Source organism: Rana temporaria, chromosome 2 (genome assembly GCF_905171775.1).
Source record: "Rana temporaria chromosome 2, aRanTem1.1, whole genome shotgun sequence".
NCBI lineage: Eukaryota > Metazoa > Chordata > Amphibia > Anura > Ranidae > Rana > Rana temporaria.
Window position 1 is genome coordinate 145,370,881 of NC_053490.1, and position 19,014 is coordinate 145,389,894.

General features: G+C 46.6%; 1 protein-coding gene across 1 annotated transcript in view; it reads right to left on the reverse strand.

Moving 5' to 3' along the window:
- The window catches only part of GTF2F2 (general transcription factor IIF subunit 2), a 235,278-nt gene extending 216,575 nt beyond the window's left edge, over positions 1-18,703 (reverse strand). The window contains exon 1 of the mRNA XM_040341279.1: positions 18,497-18,703. Within this exon, the coding sequence (XP_040197213.1) occupies positions 18,497-18,565 (69 nt within the window). The 5' untranslated portion in view covers positions 18,566-18,703. The remainder of the gene's footprint in view (positions 1-18,496) is intronic.
- Between the last annotated feature and the right edge of the window lie 311 nt (positions 18,704-19,014).

Consider the following 19,014-nt stretch of genomic DNA (forward strand, 5'->3'; position numbering starts at 1 on the left):
TTATCAAACAAATGTTCATTATATGAAGCCAATAACAACATATAAAACCAAAACACATCAAATCTAGGTTCTCTTTCTCTTAAAAGGCCTTCCTGATCAGTTACATACTGTATATCCAACCATAACCATGTATTCTATCAAGTACCTAAATCGTTTTTTGGCACATTGGAGTTTACCAGTAGTTCTCAAACAGTATGCCATCCTTTTAAAGCATACCTTATATTTAGACATATTTGACAGGCAGCTCAGATAGGTCCTTGATTTTCATAGCAGAGTCAGCACAGCTTGGTTAGGCACACACCCCCAGCCTACTGATTGGACAATGAAGGATCAGCAGCACAAGGATGAGGTTGCCCCTCTGATGCCTTTTCTTATCGGCACAATTTAGAGCTTGGCTGGATCCTAGTGTCAAGACCTTTATCTGTCAGTCAAACTGCTTACGTAAAGAAAGTTAAAAAGAGAAAAAAAAACAAAAACATTTTGATACCTAAATAAGGTGGACTAAAAAAAAAAAAAAAAATACTTTATTGCCTTGTAAAATATATTTGCCTTTTGTTTATTACCCATCTAGGGTTTAGCTTAAAACTTTTGGTATTCTGTATACGGACAACTCAAAGAGGCAAACTGCACTAATACATTGTTGTATTGTCAAATTGAACCAGTGAAAAATAGTAAAGTTTACCCCTATATAGCAAACTAAAATGATTCCACCTTTTACCTTTTTTGGTGGTCTGTGTGTACTCATTGAGGACATATCCCTACATTCATTTCCAGTGACACCAGTACGACAACTGATAAGATACAGGTGTCAATAGGGCAGAAAGGCCGGAGAGAGATAAATTATCGCCAGATGTCCAAAGAGGTCTCTTTCCCCATGAGACATATCAATTGTCAATGTGCCACCCTGTTACCACAAAAGGAGGAAAGTGGAAAAACTCCCCAACAAGGACACAAACAATAGAACCTGACAAGAGGTTCTAACCCCTCCATGCTCTAGGCCAGTGATGGCGAACGCGTGGCACGCGTGCCGCTCCCGGCACGGCAAGCTGTTTCGGTGGGCACGCCACACGCCATGAAAAATTGAAAAGAACACACTAAAATCCATTTGTCCCCACCGCACCGCAAACTACAACTCCCACAGTTCTCTAGGGCAATTGATGACGTGTCTGAGTGGGAGTGACAAAGAAACTCCCGGGGGTGACGTGCGTGCGTGTGTACGCATGCACGCTGATCCAATCAAAGAAGCTGTCTCATCCACACCGCACAAATCAGCGGTGACGTGACTGGGAGAACACACGGCTGGAATCAGAGGAGCCTTTCGGCGGGAATAATAAGCTGCTGGAGCAAGGTCAGACACTGGGAGACAGGAGTTAATGTGCAGTGTACGGTACAGTTATTTTGTTAGTCCTAAGCCTGCCCCACTCTCAGATATCAGGTGCTAGCTCAAACAATCAATTGTGCAAAAAGAACAGCCTCATTACTGTCATTGGGAAACATGTGTCATCATTGGTGTCATTGTGCCTCATTATTGGTTTCATTAGGAAACATTGTGCCCCATCATTGTTGTCATCATTGGTGTCATTGTGCCTCATTATTGGTGTCCTTAGGGAACATTGTGCCTCATTATTGGTGTCATTGCCTCATTATTGGTGTCCTTAGGGAACATTGTGCCTCATTATTGGTGTCATTGGAAAACATTGTGCTCTCCCATTTTTTGTCATTATTGGTGTCATTGTGCCTCATTATTGGTGTCATTATTGGTGTCATTGTGCCTCATTATTGGTGTCATTAGGAAACATTGTGCCTCATTATTGGTGTCATTGCATGTGTCAGGTAGGTGAGTGTAATAGTCGGGTAAGTGAGTGTAATGGTCGGGTAAGTGAGTGTAATGGTCGGGTAAGTGAGTGTAATGGTCAGGTAAGTGAGTGTAATGGTCAGGTAAGTGAGTGTAATGGTCAGGTAAGTGAGTGTAATGGTCAGGTAAGTGAGTGTAATGGTCAGGTAAGTGAGTGTAATGGTCAGGTAAGTGAGTGTAATGGTCAGGTAAGTGAGTGTAATGGTCAGGTAAGTGAGTGTAATGGTCAGGTAAGTGAGTGTAATGGTCAGGTAAGTGAGTGTAATGGTCAGGTAAGTGAGTGTAATGGTCAGGTAAGTGAGTGTAATGGTCAGGTAAGTGAGTGTAATGGTCAGGTAAGTGAGTGTAATGGTCAGGTAAGTGAGTGTAATGGTCAGGTAAGTGAGTGTAATGGTCAGGTAAGTGAGTGTAATGGTCAGGTAAGTGAGTGTAATGGTCAGGTAAGTGAGTGTAATGGTCAGGTAAGTGAGTGTAATGGTCAGGTAAGTGAGTGTAATGGTCAGGTAAGTGAGTGTAATGGTCAGGTAAGTGAGTGTAATGGTCAGGTAAGTGAGTGTAATGGTCAGGTAAGTGAGTGTAATGGTCAGGTAAGTGAGTGTAATGGTCAGGTAAGTGAGTGTAATGGTCAGGTAAGTGAGTGTAATGGTCAGGTAAGTGAGTGTAATGGTCAGGTAAGTGAGTGTAATGGTCAGGTAAGTGAGTGTAATGGTCAGGTAAGTGAGTGTAATGGTCAGGTAAGCGAGTGTAATGGTCAGGTAAGCGAGTGTAATGGTCAGGTAAGCGAGTGTAATGGTCAGGTAAGCGAGTGTAATGGTCAGGTAAGCGAGTGTAATGGTCAGGTAAGCGAGTGTAATGGTCAGGTAAGCGAGTGTAATGGTCAGGTAAGCGAGTGTAATGGTCAGGTAAGCGAGTGTAATGGTCAGGTAAGCGAGTGTAATGGTCAGGTAAGTGAGTGTAATGGTCAGGTAAGTGAGTGTAATGGTCAGGTAAGTGAGTGTAATGGTCAGGTAAGCGAGTGTAATGGTCAGGTAAGCGAGTGTAATGGTCAGGTAAGCGAGTGTAATGGTCAGGTAAGTGAGTGTAATGGTCAGGTAAGTGAGTGTAATGGTCAGGTAAGTGAGTGTAATGGTCAGGTAAGTGAGTGTAATGGTCAGGTAAGCGAGTGTAATGGTCAGGTAAGCGAGTGTAATGGTCGGGTAAGTGAGTGTAATGGTCGGGTAAGTGAGTGTAATGGTCAGGTAAGCGAGTGTAATGGTCAGGTAAGCGAGTGTAATGGTCAGGTAAGCGAGTGTAATGGTCAGGTAAGCGAGTGTAATGGTCAGGTAAGCGAGTGTAATGGTCAGGTAAGCGAGTGTAATGGTCAGGTAAGCGAGTGTAATGGTCAGGTAGGCGAGTGTAATGGTCAGGTAGGCGAGTGTAATGGTCAGGTAGGCGAGTGTAATGGTCAGGTAGGCGAGTGTAATGGTCAGGTAGGTGAGTGTAATGGTCAGGTAGGCGAGTGTAATGGTCAGGTAGGTGAGTGTAATGGTCAGGTAGGCGAGTGTAATGGTCAGGTAGGCGAGTGTAATGGTCAGGTAGGTGAGTGTAATGGTCAGGTAGGTGAGTGTAATGGTCAGGTAGGTGAGTGTAATGGTCAGGTAGGTGAGTGTAATGGTCAGGTAGGTGAGTGTAATGGTCAGGTAGGTGAGAGAATGCACTGTGCAACATACACTGACCATTACAAAGCACAATGCATTCCTAATCCCTGCAGTCTGAGCGAATCTGGCAGAATCGTACATTTCTAGTCCCTTAGGGCTCATTTAGATAAGTCCCATCCTCTGTACAGAGCCGCTGGTAGGTTTAATTCTGTGTTGGCACTTTGCAAGAAATAAATTGCTCTTGTGTCGCGGTTTGGGCACTCGGGCTCAAAAAGGTTCGCCATGACTGCTCTAGGCACAACTAGAAAACATTTTACCTGGAACAGAGCTCAGAGCTGAATGTTTAGATTTAACCAGCTGATCGCAGTTAATGAGTTGCTCTCCCCCAGCATCTACTCTAAAATTATCAGAAAGAACCCCTTCAACATCCACATTGCATTCTCGGGCAAACACCTTTTTAACCAACTACACTACAGTCTCTGGAAGCTCTTTTCTACACTACATTCTCTAGCAGTTTTTCCCTTGCTACTCTGGATCAACTGTGGGTTTACAGTCCTGAGGATGCAGGAATTTAGGCTCCATGCACACTGAAGCTGATAAACTGCAGTTTATTGGCGTTTTGGCTTTTTTTTTTTTTTTTAAAGCCCATAAACTGAACTCTATGTTAGCCTATGTGCCCATGCACACCTGGCCGTTTTTTAGTGTTAATGAGCTTTGGAGTTTATTGGCTTTTTTCTGAACGCTCAAAATTTGCGTTCAAAGTGCATTTTTTTGGCGGGAAAAACATCGGTGCCAAACATCGGTGCCAGCGTTTTTTTAATCCATTGAAAAAAAAAAAGCTACACTGAAAAACGCTGATTAAAGCTATTGCAAAAACGCTAAAAAAACTTTGAAAGGCTCCCTGCAAAGCTACTGGCGTTTTTTATAGCTTTTATCAGCTTCAGTGTGCATGGAGCCTTAATATTCCTTCTTTTCAAACTATTTACCATGTAATTACACAGTTCCTTCACTTGTGTGTCTCCCCTTACTTTTTTCAAATTACATCTGCACATGTTCACACCACACGTAGCCTTCATCTCTCTCCACAATACCTGTGCTGCATTCTGAGTTACACATAGGTGGACACACCATAGATGCAATTTAAAGCAACTAAGCCAGGAGGGCTCTGGAACTGCTTACCACCCATGTAGACCTCTGTAGTACTCATTCATGTCTAGGACAAGTGAGACCTGGGATGCCCCAAGAGAGTTTTACTGGTCTGTAATATTTAAGTGGTGGCTTTGAGCACCTCTCTCTTATGGGCAGGCGAGATGGTAACTTGTAACCTTTGTACATTATAGACTACTAGTCTTCACCTGTACCTATCTACATATCCATTAAGATTGTACTTGAGCATAGAATTCAATGTTTTCACACAGGGGCCTTTTTGCATACCACATCCACCTTTGATTAAACACTTTCCTGGGCCTTTTACAGTAACAGAAATCTGAGCCCTGTGCCTGCAGCTTTGTCCCCATTTTTGTGCTTTTTATGCAGTGCCTATTCACCTGAATGCTGTAATTTCCATGTTACCTGGGGACAGTGTCACTTGGCTGCCATAGTGAAGACAAGCTCTTCCGAGCATAGTCAGGTCCATAAATATTGGCACATCGACACAATTCTAATCTTTTTGGCTCTATACACCACCACAATGGATTTGAAATGAAACGAACAAGATGTGAGTGAGTGAGAAACTTAAATAGCGCAGCACATGTGAACTGAATCTCCTCAGGGTGCTTAGTATCCATTCCTTAGGGCCCTTTCACACTGGGGCATTTTTCAAGCGCTTTAGCGTTAAAAAAAGCGCCTGTAAAACGCCTGAAAGAAGCTGCATCTGCAATCCCAATGTGAAAGCTCGAGTGCTTTCACACTAAAGCGCCTGAAAAACACCCCAGTGTGAAAGTGGTCTTAGCGTTAAAAAAAGCGCCTGAAAGAAGCTGCATCTGCAATCCCAATGTGAAAGCCTGAGTGCTTTCACACTGAGGCGCTGAGCTGGCAGGGCGTCAAAAAAAGTCCTGCATGCAGCTTCTTTGCAGCGCTTTAGGAGCGGTTAATACACCGCTCCGAAAGCCCCCTTCCCATTGAGGAAGCTTTTTTTAAACGCCAAAGCGCCTGAAAAGCGCCTCAGTGTGAAAGGGGTCTTAGCAGCGCTTTACCAGCGTTTTTCGGGCGCTGGCAGTGTGAAAGGCCTCTGAAAGCACTTGGGCTTTCACATTGGGATTGCAGATGAGGCTTCTTTCAGGCGCTTTACAGGCTTTTTTTAAACGCCAAAGCGCCTAAAAAACGCCCGAAAAACGCCCCAGTGTGAAAGGGGTCTTAGTGTATTTTTGCCTTCAGAATAGATGGGTTTTCAGTTTATTCCTGAAGGCCTAGTGATTCACCTCCATTCGGATGCTGGTTGGTAGTGCGTTCCACAGTCTAGGTCCTTGGACTGCAAGACTTCGTTCTCCTTTGGACTTATATCTGGCCTTGGGTATCTGGAGTCGTTTTTGGTTGGTGGATCGAAGAACGCGATGGGGGTTGTGGCATTTTAATTTATCGCATAAATATTGGGGGGCACTTCCTTGAACACACTTATGCGTCAGACAAAGTGCCTTAAATGTAATTCGGTCTTTTACTGCAGGGTTTAACAAATTTGCTTGGAATCTAGGAGGCAGCTAAAAAAGTTAGGAGCCAGAAAGCGTGCACGTCCCGCCAAGCTCGCGCGCAGAAGCGAATACATACGTGAGTAGCGCCAGCATATGTAAACTGTATTCAAACCACACATGTGAGGTATCGCCGCGATCGATAGAACGAGAGAAATAATTCTAGCTCTAGACCTCCTCTGTAACTCAAAACATGCAACTAGTAGACTTTTTTAAACGTCGCCTATGGAGATTTTAAAGGGTAAAAGTTTGTCGGCATTCCACGAGCGGACGCAATTTTGAAGCGCGACACGTTGGGTATCAATTTACTCAGCGTAACCATATCTTTCACAATATAAAAGAAAATTGGGATAACTTCACTGTTGTCTTATTTTTTTATAAAAAAAAGTGAATTTTTTCCCAAAAAAAGGGCGCTTGTAAGATCGCTGCGCAAATACGGTGTGACAGAAAGTATTGCAATGATGGCCATTTTATTCTCCAGGGTGTTAAAATAAAAAAATATACATAATGTTTGGGGGTTCTAATTAGAGTGAAGGAGATGGCAGTGAAAACAGTAAAAAAAAAAAAAACATACATTAGAACTGCTGTTTTACTTGTAATGCCAACGGCCACCACTAGATGGTGCCAGGTCACAGAAGGCAGCTTGGGCCTTCACAAGGCGGCAAAGGCATGGCCTAAATTACCAGTGATCGCGCAGCGGTGGGGGCGCACGGAGACGCAGGATCCTGTGCCTCCGTGTGCCCCCACGTCCACCGCCGCGTGATCGCGGTGGGCCCGCAACAGCCGGTAATTAAGGCCGCGGCTTTGCAGCCTAGAGGGCCGCAAAGCTGCAGCCTCAATTACCGGCGGGCGCGAGGTCACAATTTCTTGTCGCAACTGCGACCTGGCGCCCGGATTTTGTCGAAGGCCTGTTTTCCCAGTGAAGGGATCTCAGGGAGGGCGAGATTGATTCCCAGGGCTTTTTCCCAGTCACAAGTCGTGCCGCCGTATTTTGAACGACTTGTAGATGAGCGATTTGGTACTTTGGGAGTCCGAGGTAAAGGGCGCTTGCATAGTCTTCAAGGTTATTGAATACTTTCTGTCACACCGTATTTGCGCAGCAGTCCTACAAGCGCCCTTTTTTGGGGGAAAAAATACATTTTTTAATTAAAAAATAAGACAACAGTAAAGTTATCCCAATTTTTTTTTTATATTGTGAAAGATAATGTTACGCCGAGTAAATTGATACCCAACATGTCACGCTTCAAAATTGCGTCCGCTCGTGGAATGGCAAAAAACATTTACCCTTAAAAATCTCCATAGGCGACGTTTAAAAAATTCTACAGGTTGCATGTTTTGAGTTACAGAGGAGGTCTAGGGCTAGAATTATTTATATCGCTCTAACGATCGCGGCGATACCTCACATGTGTGGTTTGAATACCGTTAATATGCGGGTGCTACTCACGTATGTGTTCGCTTCTGCGCGCAAGCTTGGCGGGACGGGGCGCGTTTTCTGGCTGCTAACTTTTTTAGCTGGCTGCTAGATTCCAAGCAAATTTGTCAAACCCTCTTTTAAGATCTAATTTAACTTTTAATTTGAGTGCAAAGTCTGACCCCTGCCAAGGTTACCAGAGTTGCCCACAAAGTTTGGTCTGGTGACCTTTAGAGGAAAAACTACCACAGAATATACGATGTTGAAGCTAGAACTGAGACAGTCATAAGTTTCATAATTTCAATAAGGGTTACAACCTACACCAACTTTCTGGGTTGAATCAGAATATTGGAGATTTATTTGATTTCTTTGGACAGGAAAATTTTCTGAACAACCCAGTTTAACGGGTATCCCAGAAAAACCCTGGTCCAGGTTGGAATTAGGAAAGAATTTCTTTGTTGATCAGCCATCCCAGACTCTCCAAAATTAAACAGGATCGTTTGGGTGATCTTCTATGAGCCCCTCTTTCAAAGATGCAGGAGAGTACAAGGTCGTTTGAATTAGGAACTGGATAAAATACTTCAGGAAGCAGATGAGACAATTTCATCTTGTATCAACATAGGGTCATGATGATGAACAGTAATGCATTGAATTGTCAATAAAAAAACGGGGTTACTTACCGGTAACATCCCTTTTCCTGGAGTCTTTCAGGACAGGTACTGTAGAGAGACACAGGCTCCTCCCCTCACAGGAAACACCGCCTTCCAATTAAGAATTTAAGCCTCATCCTCCCTCAGCTCCTCAGTTTTTTCCAGAGTACCTCCGGCCAGCTGGGGAGACACAAGAACACGTCATAAAAGTATAAAATTACATCTTACCTGACGGCCTCGTCTGATGAGTTTCCATAATATCCCCTACAACAAAAGAGGGTGGGTACCAGTGCTGTCCTGAAAGACTCCAGGAAAAGGGATGTTACCGGTAAGTAACCCCGTTTTTCCCTGTTCGTCTTTCAGGACAGGTACTGTAGAGAGGATAAGCGAGCACCTTACCCTAGGGTGGGACAACTGCTTGCAGTACTTTGCGTCCAAAAGCCTGGTCTTTGGTTGAAAGTAGGTCCAGTCTGTAATGTTTTACAAACGTTGAGAAACTAGACCATGTTGCAGCCTTGCAGATCTGCTCCGGGGAAGCACCAGCACACTCTGCTTGGGAAGTTGCTACTGCCCTGGTGGAATGAGCCTTGATACCCTGTGGAGGCTCTACCCCCTTAGAAGAATAGGCTAGAACGATGGCTGCCCTTAACCACCTGGCTATCGTGCGTCTAGAAGCCCTAGACCCTTTCTTGGACCCAGAAAACAAAACAAATAGTGAATCAGCTTTCCTGAACTGACTTGTGTAATCCAAGTATTGTAGGACACACCTCCTAACATCTAGGTTGTGAAACTTGTGTTCCTGTTCCCTCACAGGATTTGAACAAAAAGAAGGCAATGTTATTTCTTGACTTCTGTGAAACTTAGAAGCTACCTTTGGTAGAAAAGCCGGATCTGTCTTAAAAATGATGCGATCCGGAAAAACTTGAAAAAAGGGGACCCTAATAGATAGGGCCTCGAGTTCGCTCACTCTCCTGGCAGTAGTGATCGCTACTAAAAACACTGTTTTGAGAGTGATCACTTTTAAACTACATTTGTCTAAAGGCTCAAATGGTTCTACTGTAAAGGCTTGAAGAACCAATGAGAGATCCCAAACTGGGAAGTTGGAGGTTTTAACAGGTCTCCGTCTACTCAAAGCCTTAAAAAATCTAGAGACCCAAGGGTCAAATGCTAGTTGTTTTTCAAAAAATACACTTAGCGCTGACACCTGACCCTTCAGCGTGCTAGTTGCCAACCCTTTATCAGCTCCAGCTTGAAGAAATTCTAAAACAGCCACCGAGCTGTTGACACTGAATGAGCTTTCTGCACACCAGATGTTAAACCGTTTCCACACTTTTTGGTAAATGGCTTGCGTCTCCTTCTTTCTACAGCTTAGGAGTGTTTCAACCAAGCGTTCTGAAAACCCTTTGCCCCTCAGCAGCTCTTCCTCAGAAGCCAGGCTGCCAGGTTCCATCTCTCTACCTGCGGGCAGCAGATTGGACCCTGCAAAAGGAGATCCTCCCGAATTGGTAGAATCCAAGGAGATTCTATCGATAGATTTTTTAGGATAGAGAACCATGGTCTCCTGGGCCAATGAGGTGCGATGAGAATGAGTGTTGTGTTCTCCCCCTGCAGTTTCCTCAGGACTGCTGGTATTAGAACCGGAGGGGGGAAAGCATAACACCTGGAGAACTTCCAGGTTTGGGCCAGAGCGTCCACCGCCAGAGCTCCATCCCATCTGTTTAGGGAAAAAAAGAGCCGAGTTTTGGCATTTTCTCTTGAGGCGAATAAATCCACCTCCGGAAGACCCCATCTTTGAGTGATCGCTCTGAAAACTTCCTGATTCAGAACCCAATCGCCCTCCCTCAGTTTCTTCCTGCTGAGGAAGTCTGCGACCTGATTTAATTCTCCCTTCAGATGTATGGCTGAGAGGGACAAGACATTGGCCTCCGCCCATATGAGAATAGATTTTGTCAGATCCCATAAGGACTTGCTCCTGGTGCCCCCCTGCTTGTTGACATAAGCTACTGCCGAGGAGTTGTCTGTCCTGATTCGAACATGCTGTCCCTGCAGCTCCTTCTGAAAGGCTTTGAGGGCTAACTCTATCGCTTTTAGTTCTCTCCAATTCGAAGATTTTTGCGAGTCCTCTTTTGCCCAGCGACCCTGTGTCAGAAGGGAGTCCAGATGTGCTCCCCAACCGGAGCCACTGGCATCTGTTGTCACTGTTCTGGAAATCGGGGAGATCCAATCCAGGCCCTGTAAAAGGTTCGCCCCCTTCCTCCACCACCAAAGGGACCTCTTGATGTGAACCGGTATGGATATCAGGGAATCCAAGGATTCCGGTTTGTGGTCCCAAATGTTCAGTATGAACAGTTGTAGAGGTCGGAAATGCAGACCCGCCCACTGCACTGCAGGAAGACAAGATGTTAATAACCCCAGAGCTGACATGACTTTCCTTATCGGAAGCTGGCAACTGCTCTGAAGAAGTGATATTACGTTGTCCACCTTCTGAACTTTTTCTATTGGGAGAAAAGTCATCTGTCTGGTTGAGTCCAGTACATATCCCAGAAAAGTGACTCTTTGGGAGGGTGTCAGGCTGGATTTTTCCAGATTGAGTAACCAACCTAGGTTCTCCAGAATCCCCTTTGCAACCTGGAGGTCCTGGGACAACCGTGTCGGAGAGTCTGCAAAGAATAGCAGATCGTCCAGGTAAGCTATCACCAGGATGCCCTTGAGACGTAGAAAGGCTAGTACCTCCACCATCACTTTGGTGAATATGCGGGGGGAAGAGGAGAGCCCGAAGGGGAGTGCTTTGAATTGCAGGTGAAACATCCCCTCTCTGGACCTCACGGCCAGTCTGAGAAATCTCTGATGGCATTCCGCTATTGGGATGTGTAGGTAGGCATCCTTTAAATCTATGGATGCCATGAAGCAGTTCGGAAGGAGGAGTGTCCTCACGGAATAGATGGAATCCATCCGAAACCGTTTGTACGTGACCGAGGTGTTTAGAGGTTTTAAATTCAGTATAAGCCTGAATTTCCCTGAAGGCTTGCGGACCACAAATATGTGGGAGTAGAAGCCCTTTCCTATCTCCTCCGATGGAACCCGAACTACCACCTCCTGATCCTCCAACTCCTGAAGAGAGGAGATCAGAGCCACAGATTTCTCTTTGCATTGGGGCAAATTGGTGACTAAGAGTCTGGATGGGGGGGGACTTGAGAACTCTAGTCTGTACCCTCTCCTTATGATCCCCAGCACAAATTGGTTGCTGGTGATCGTCTCCCATTGTGGGAGAAAGGCCCCCAACCTTCCTCCCACCTTGACTCCGTCATTGAGGTTTTTGGGGCTGTTCAGGAGCACGAAAAAGTGCCCCGGCACGGCCTTTCCCTTTTGGTCCCCAAAACTTTTTCTTTCCCTCAGGTTTGGGGACTTCCACCTTCTTTTGGGTCCAGAATTTTTTCTTTGTCTGTCCCCCAAATTTTTTCTTTAAGGGGAAAGCCTTCTTCTTGTCGGCTGTACGATCTAAGACAGCCTCCAAGCCTGGCCCAAATAATAAGTCTCCTGTAAGGGGGATCCCGCACAATTTAACCTTTGAGGCGCTATCCCCCTGCCATGTCTTGAGCCAGAGAGCTCTTCTTGCAGAATTAGATAGAGCTGCAGATCTGGCAGACATGCGGATTGACTCTGCTGAGGCGTCCGCTACATACCGTACGCCACTCAGTAAAGTTGGAAAAGAGGAAAGTATAGTCTCTTTTGGCGTTCCGGCCTCAATATGTGCCTTAATTTGTAAGAGCCAATGCTCTAAATTACGGGCCACCACTGTTGCTGCCATAGCTGGCTTAAGGTTCCCCTGGGAAGCATCCCAGGACTTTTTTAATAGCGAATCCATCCGCCTGTCCATGGGGTCTGAAAGGACCCCCATGTCCTCAAACGCCAAGTCCGTATGTCGGGATACCTGCGAAAAGGCGGCATCTAGTTTGGGGGATTTGTTCCATACTGAAGCCTCCTCTTCAGAAAAAGGAAACCTCCTCTTCAAAGAGTTTGAGAAGAAAGGTTTCCTCTCTGGGTCCTGCCATTCTTTTTTGATGGCATTGACCAGTACTTCATGGACTGGAAAAACCCTTTTCTTTTGTTCTCCCAAACCACTGTACATCTGGTCATGGAGTGACAGTGTCTTTTTCTCCTCAACTATCCCTAAAGTAGCGTGGATAGTTTCCAATAACTCTTCCACCTCTTCAAGGGAAAGCTTGTAGCGAGAGACCTTTGAGGACCCTGCCTCTGTCTTCTCACTATCTGACTCCTCTTGGGAGCTAGAAGCGGCACTGTCTTGCTCCTCCTCAGCATCCTCTCTGATATCCGCAGGTTTCTCTCTACTCCCAGAGGGAAGAACCTCAGGATTCGGTGGAATTACCTGTTGCGCTACAGAAGGGCTGCTTTGGGGCAATTGAAAATTAGCAAAAATATCTTTAAACGATTGAAAGGTGCCAGAAAGCTCTTTCATAGAAGCTGCTAATTCAGATGCCTGCTCTGCCTCCCTTTCTTTAACCAGCCCTTCAATACATCTCCTGCAAAGTGCTTTGTTCCAACTCTCACTAAGTGAAGATCTGCAGGAAGGGCATTTCTTCCTGCTGTGGGCTGATTTTTCTGTGGATTTCTGAAAAACACAGAAGAAAGTGGAGGCTAGATTAAAAGAGAGACCAGCGCATAACACAGGTAACCACCAGGAGTGTTCTAGGACCAACCACCACCAGGGTTCCAGACACACTACACTAACAAACTCCCCGACCACCAGGAGAAGAAAACAAAAAAATCACCAGTGAAGCTGTACAACATGATAAGGGAACACCACCCCAGGGTTCTCCTTACCTTAGAGTGGCTGGTGCTGTCGTCATCCGGAGGTGCACGGGAAGCCTCTGCTTCCGACATCTCGCTGAGGAATGTGGTCGCGACTGCCTGCCAAAACGCCGACCCTACGGCTGAGAAGAGAGAGGCCGCACCAGCCCAGCGTCAGGCCTTTTCACACTGCAGCGTCCGGGACCAGTGACGCGTATCCGGCGGAAGTGCCCGCCCCCCCCGGAACTGACGTCACTCGTCATCCGGTCCGGCCCAGCTCCTGGCCGACTGTGAAATCTCACAGGGAGCGTGCACCCCGCCTGCAGCGCCACCCCTGTGCGTTGAGTGAATAGGCCTCCGCGGCTGAATCCACCCCAGGAATGTCTGCGGGACGCTACACGGCGATGTCCTGGGTAAGTGACTTCCCCAGTCAACCAGGACGCCATGCGTTTAAAAAATAGCCCTGAGCCCAGGGAGAACAGGTCCCCCCTCTCAGGAAAACTGGCCTCAGCTTCCCCAGCTGTCTGGCCCTTGGCCCCCAGCGGTGTCTCCCCTCCGGAGGAAACACCATAAACTGAGGAGCTGAGGGAGGATGAGGCTTAAATTCTTAATTGGAAGGCGGTGTTTCCTGTGAGGGGAGGAGCCTGTGTCTCTCTACAGTACCTGTCCTGAAAGACGAACAGGGAAAATTCCTTGTTCCATCAAAACCGCAGCTGACAGTGCTGATCAATGTATTCTGATAGCAGGGAAGTCCCCTCACTGTCAGAAAACAATAGCTCAATGGGGAGGATTCCCTCATGGGCTGCCTTATTTGCGCTTAAAGGAGAGTTCTAGCCCTTTAGTGTTTATTAAAAGTCAGCAGCTACAAAAAGTGTAGCTGCTGACTTTTAATAAACAAGACACTTACCTGCTCCACGGTCCAGCGATGCAGCCGCCCGGCGCTGCCCTTCTCTCCCCCCTCTCCGGCCGGCGCCTCCATTCATAGTGTGGGCACCCGGTCGTGACAGCTTTCGGCTTCATTACGCATGCGTGAGTCACGCTGTGCTCTATGAATGGACAGATGATCTCCTGGGACCTGTCCCGTGTCCCTGATGATTGCCTAAAGGGAGGGGCCACCTAAGACGAGAAGAGAAGTCGCAGAGGCAGTCCCTGGGAGGAAGGAGGAAGTGGGACAGGAAGTCCCACTACTAACCGAAGCCCCCCCCCCCCCCAAAAAAAAATGACATGCCAAATGTGGCATGTAAGGGGGTGAGGAGTGCTTAAAGCGGAAGTTCCACTTCTAGGTGGAACTTTGCTTTAAAAAGGCCACTGCATAGTTTGGATTTAGAGCTTAAATCTCCATTCCAGGATTTAAGCCAGATAACTCCTCTAGCAGAATAGTGCAGCCGATCAAGCGGTGGCTTTGACAGACTCTACAGCAACATAAGCCAGAAAAGCAACAGCTTTAACAATTACCAATAGGAAATATAAAACCTGCTATGCTAAAGAACCCTGTGAAAGACTTTGGGATACATGGTCCATCCAGACATCTAGGTTTCTAGCTAAACAGGCCGATGTTAAGGCAGGTGCCATGGCAGAAGCACTGGCATTCCAAGTGCTTCTCAGACGTACTTTAAAGCCTTGTACACACGATTGGATAATCCGACATCACACATTTTTTGTTGGAAAATCTTAAAGCATGCTGTCCCACATTTGTTGTCGGAAATTCCAACAATTGTCCGATGGAGCATACAAAGGGTCAGATTATCCAACAACATCCTGCCATCACACAATGCCCTCGGAAAAACTGATCGTGTGTACGAGGCTTTAGTTTTACAGTCCATCTGGTCCTGACTGCTTCCAGAATCCTCAACAAAGAGGTCTGGACTCTTGAAGACCTACAATAAGGCAGCTTTAGTCTATTCCTTTTCACAGTCATTTACCAAAGGTTTTTATTATTTTTTTTCCGGCTCTTTCCACTCTTGTAGAATTTGATCTTTAAAGGATTGGTGTAATGTTGTGGTTCTCTTTATAATTTAATTTTGTATAGAAAAGACCTGACTGGGGGTGTGAGATATAATCCTTGGTGTAAAAGGTTTGTAAAAAATCTTCAACTTTATCTGAAGCAGGGTTTCCCAATTGGAGTTCTGGCCATGATCTACCCATTGCAGGTAGGTGACGAATAGATACTGGCCCCACCCAGCTGACACTCCAAGCAGCATCTTTGGGGTAAACGGGAGTGGTGTATACACCGCCACTGCCCATTGAAATGAATGGGCAGCGCTGGCGAAGCACCTGCAAAGCGCTTCGGCAGCAATGCAACACGGCACTTTTAACCCTTTCTCCAGCCGCCAGTGGGGCTAAAAGCACCCTGCTAGCAGTCGAAAAGCCCCGCTTAAACAGCGGTAAAGTGCTGCTACAACTAGCAACGCTTTACCACTAATGCGGCCCAAACCCCAGTGTGAAAGGGGTCTTAATCACAAGTTGATGGCCTGAAGTAGCAGCCATCAGCCTTTGTGGGTTTTGTTCAGCCGGTGACCCGCTTCAAACTGAAAGTGGTGTGGCAGCTCCACAGTGAAACCAGAAGTGATGTCACTTCCGGTTTCAGATGCAATCTTTCCTAGCCAGCACAGCCAGGGGATACTTCTAACCAAGCCGACCTGTGCTTGGTTAGAACCCATCTGTGAAGGGCAGGGGAGACAGAGTACCTGTTTATTCACCCCTTGTAATAGCAATCAAGTAAAAAAATTAAAATAAATATATAATAATAAAAAAAAGAATTGCAGAAAACCTCCGTAGCCCCGTACACCTGCGCAAATGCCAGCCCCAAGTGTGCATGCACATGTAAACCACGGTCGCACCACATGTGACATTTCGCTGCGAACGTCAGAAAACAATAATTCTAGCACAAGAGCCCTAATAGGGGGGCTTTGGTGAGAGATCAGGGGTCTAAACAGATCACTGACATCTCCCCTTTGAGACAGGGAAAGAGACTGAGGACACAGATTCCCCAGTCCCTTTCTCTGCAGCCTCAGCTGCACTGAAAATGAATGGACAGGTGACAGTGGCTCCTCTCTATTCATACACTGAAGCATTGCAAACACAGTTTATGATGCACGGTTATGAATGGAGTCAGTGATTGCCGACTGTGCATTTAGAAAAGGAAGGAGCAAGTTAATTACATATTTACCAGCTCCTTCCTCCACTCTCCATGCTGACAGATCTGGGACGGGGAGGGGAAAAGACCAGAGAAGGACCTGGGGAGCCGGAGGAGGTGAACCACGGAAGCCAGAGGAAGACCCTGGGAGGACATGGGACAGCCGGGGGTGGTCGGTGCGGGCAGTTACAGGCACCAATCACCCTGCATAGCCTTTCAATAAAGCAGCTGACAGCCACGGGAGGGAGGAAGATGAAAGCTGTCAGCTATTGAAAGCTATGCAGGGGGATCAGTGCCTGTAACTACCTGCACCGTTCACCTGTGAGGCTGTTTGATATCGATGCAACCCTACCCCTGGCCCTCTGGACAATGCCGATTGGCTCTGTGCTGATCACATGCACTTTCCCAAAACAAAAAAATAACTCTGTAGCAATACTGACCATGTGCAGCTTGACACCTAGCCTCTGTTCTATTAGGAGATAGATTGGGGCCAGTGGAAGAAGGAAAAGTTAAGAAAAGACAGAATCAAACAGCCTTTTTATATGATGTAAGGGATTAACCCCTTATGTTCCACAGTGAGAATAACAAGCATACTTTACTGCATATACAGACTGATTATACTGCTGTGGGTTTCGTAACACTTTGAAGGGGTTGTAAAGGCATAAGGTTTCTTTAACTTCATGCATTCTATGAATAAAGGTACAATACCTTCTGTGTGCAGCAGCCCCCCCAATACTTACCCGAGCCCCCTCTCGATCCAGCGATGTCCACGAGAGCCTTGGCTGTCTGAGGACTTGTACTCCCAATTGGCTTTTGGCAGCAGTGGGAGCGATTGGCTCCCACTGCTGTCAATCACAGCCAGTGAGCCAATCAGGAGAAAGAGGGGACAGAGCTGAGCCACGGCTCCATGTGTGAATGGATACAGAGCCGCAGCTCAGGAGCGTGTCTGCTTTGGTGCCTCCACAGCAAGCTGTTTGCTGTGGGTGCACCAAGCAGGAGGAATGGCCCGGAAGCGCCAGCACAGGACCCTAGAAGAGCAGGATCGGGGCTGTTCTGTGCAAAACCACTACACAGAGCAGGCAAGTATAAAATGTTTGAGATTTTAGAAAAATTATTAAAATAAATAAAAAAAACACAAAAAGGACTTTAATATCACTTTAAGCACATCCTCAGACAGCCCTAGTTGCCTAATGCCGGTGTAGCATGGAGATCTGTAGCTCATGAAGATGGGTATCCCTGCCTTGAACTGCGCATGTGCCGATTTTAGGCAATTGAAATGGAGCGCAGAGCTACTGCCGACAGTACACACCAGTGAAGCCTCGGTCGGCATCCAGGCTCTTTCCTTAACATCCCCGTGGATTGGAGGATGTTAAAAAAAGAGCCAGGAGGCCGAGCGAGCGGAGCAAGCCGTCCGAGCGGAGCGAGGACGTGAAGCCGACTGGCCACTTTCCCCTAAGTCCACGTCGCCCCGAATGCTGGGTTCGCTGGTGTGTACCGTTGGAAATCCATTGCTCTGCGCTCGACTTCAATAGCCTGAAATCGGCACATGCGCAGTTGATGGCAGGGATACCCATCTTCATGAGATACAGATCTGCATGCTACACCGGCATTAAAGCGGTTGTAAACCCTTACATACCACTTTTACCTACAGGTAAGCCTATAATAAGGCTTACTTGTAGGTACTGGAAATATCTCCTAAGAGATATTGACATCATCAGTGCATTGACGAAAGGGCACAAAAGGTGCCCTTTATCAGCAGCGTGCCATGACCGTTGGCTCCCGCACACATGCGTCATGTGACTCTGGCCAGTCACAGAGCCGCAGTCCACGGCCCCCGGAAGGAAGAGGGGTGAAGATGGACGCGGCCTCCAGCGGGGACATGGTGGGCTTTGTTTGCAGGTAAGTGGCACTAGCCCATAATGTTTTTACTTAGCAGGGAACATCATGGTTTACTTCCTCTCTAATGTTTTGCGGTTATATATCCATACTGATACCACCATCCTTTGTTGTATCTGATACTTTGTACATCACTACAGCAGTCTGTGACTTTATATGAACATGCAATGGAAAGATGCGCTTACACATCTATATACACAAAGAGGGGAGCTGTAGACGAAGAAGGAGTGGGAGCCCTCTAATAAAATAAATATGGTAGATATAGAGGAAGAGTCTCTTAAATGGGGGAGCTGCCCCTCTAATAAAAGAAATGCGGTAGATATAGAGGAAGCCCTACTAATAACGGCTAGCCTAGAGCTTTGCAGTCAGTAAATAAGACATCATTCCTCGTCACATAAATGTATTCGGCCTTCCTCACCTTCACCAACCACACGCCTGTGTTCTGCTTGGCTCCGCTCAGATCCAGCTCCCCCTTATCGGCAGACATGTCGGTTCTCGGTCTCCTCACAGCTGTACACCGCTACCACAACACGGATATCACACACACTCACACTGGGGAAGACCAAAAGCCGGTGCACACCAAAGTACGGAGCGCGGCATGGGACACACTTCCGGCATCGCTCACGCAGCCCCTGCCGGATATCAGTGGTACTGCTGTCAGTTCTTCCATAAGCAGTGGCAGGATAACTACAGCAAGATCTGACCTAGTCATCAGTCTACTACTAATAGGAGACTTCTGGGAACGTATTATTATATAAAAATAATGCATTTGATTAAAGTTTTCAATACATATAAACAGAAGATGTACAGAGGTTGGTTGAAGATAGTCCTTTCTCCCTCCCTTCAAGGGTTTATAATGAGATCCCTGATGGGCATGCCATACAGTGCCTTGAAAAAGTATTCATACCCATTGAAATTTTCCTTTAGAAGGGCCGG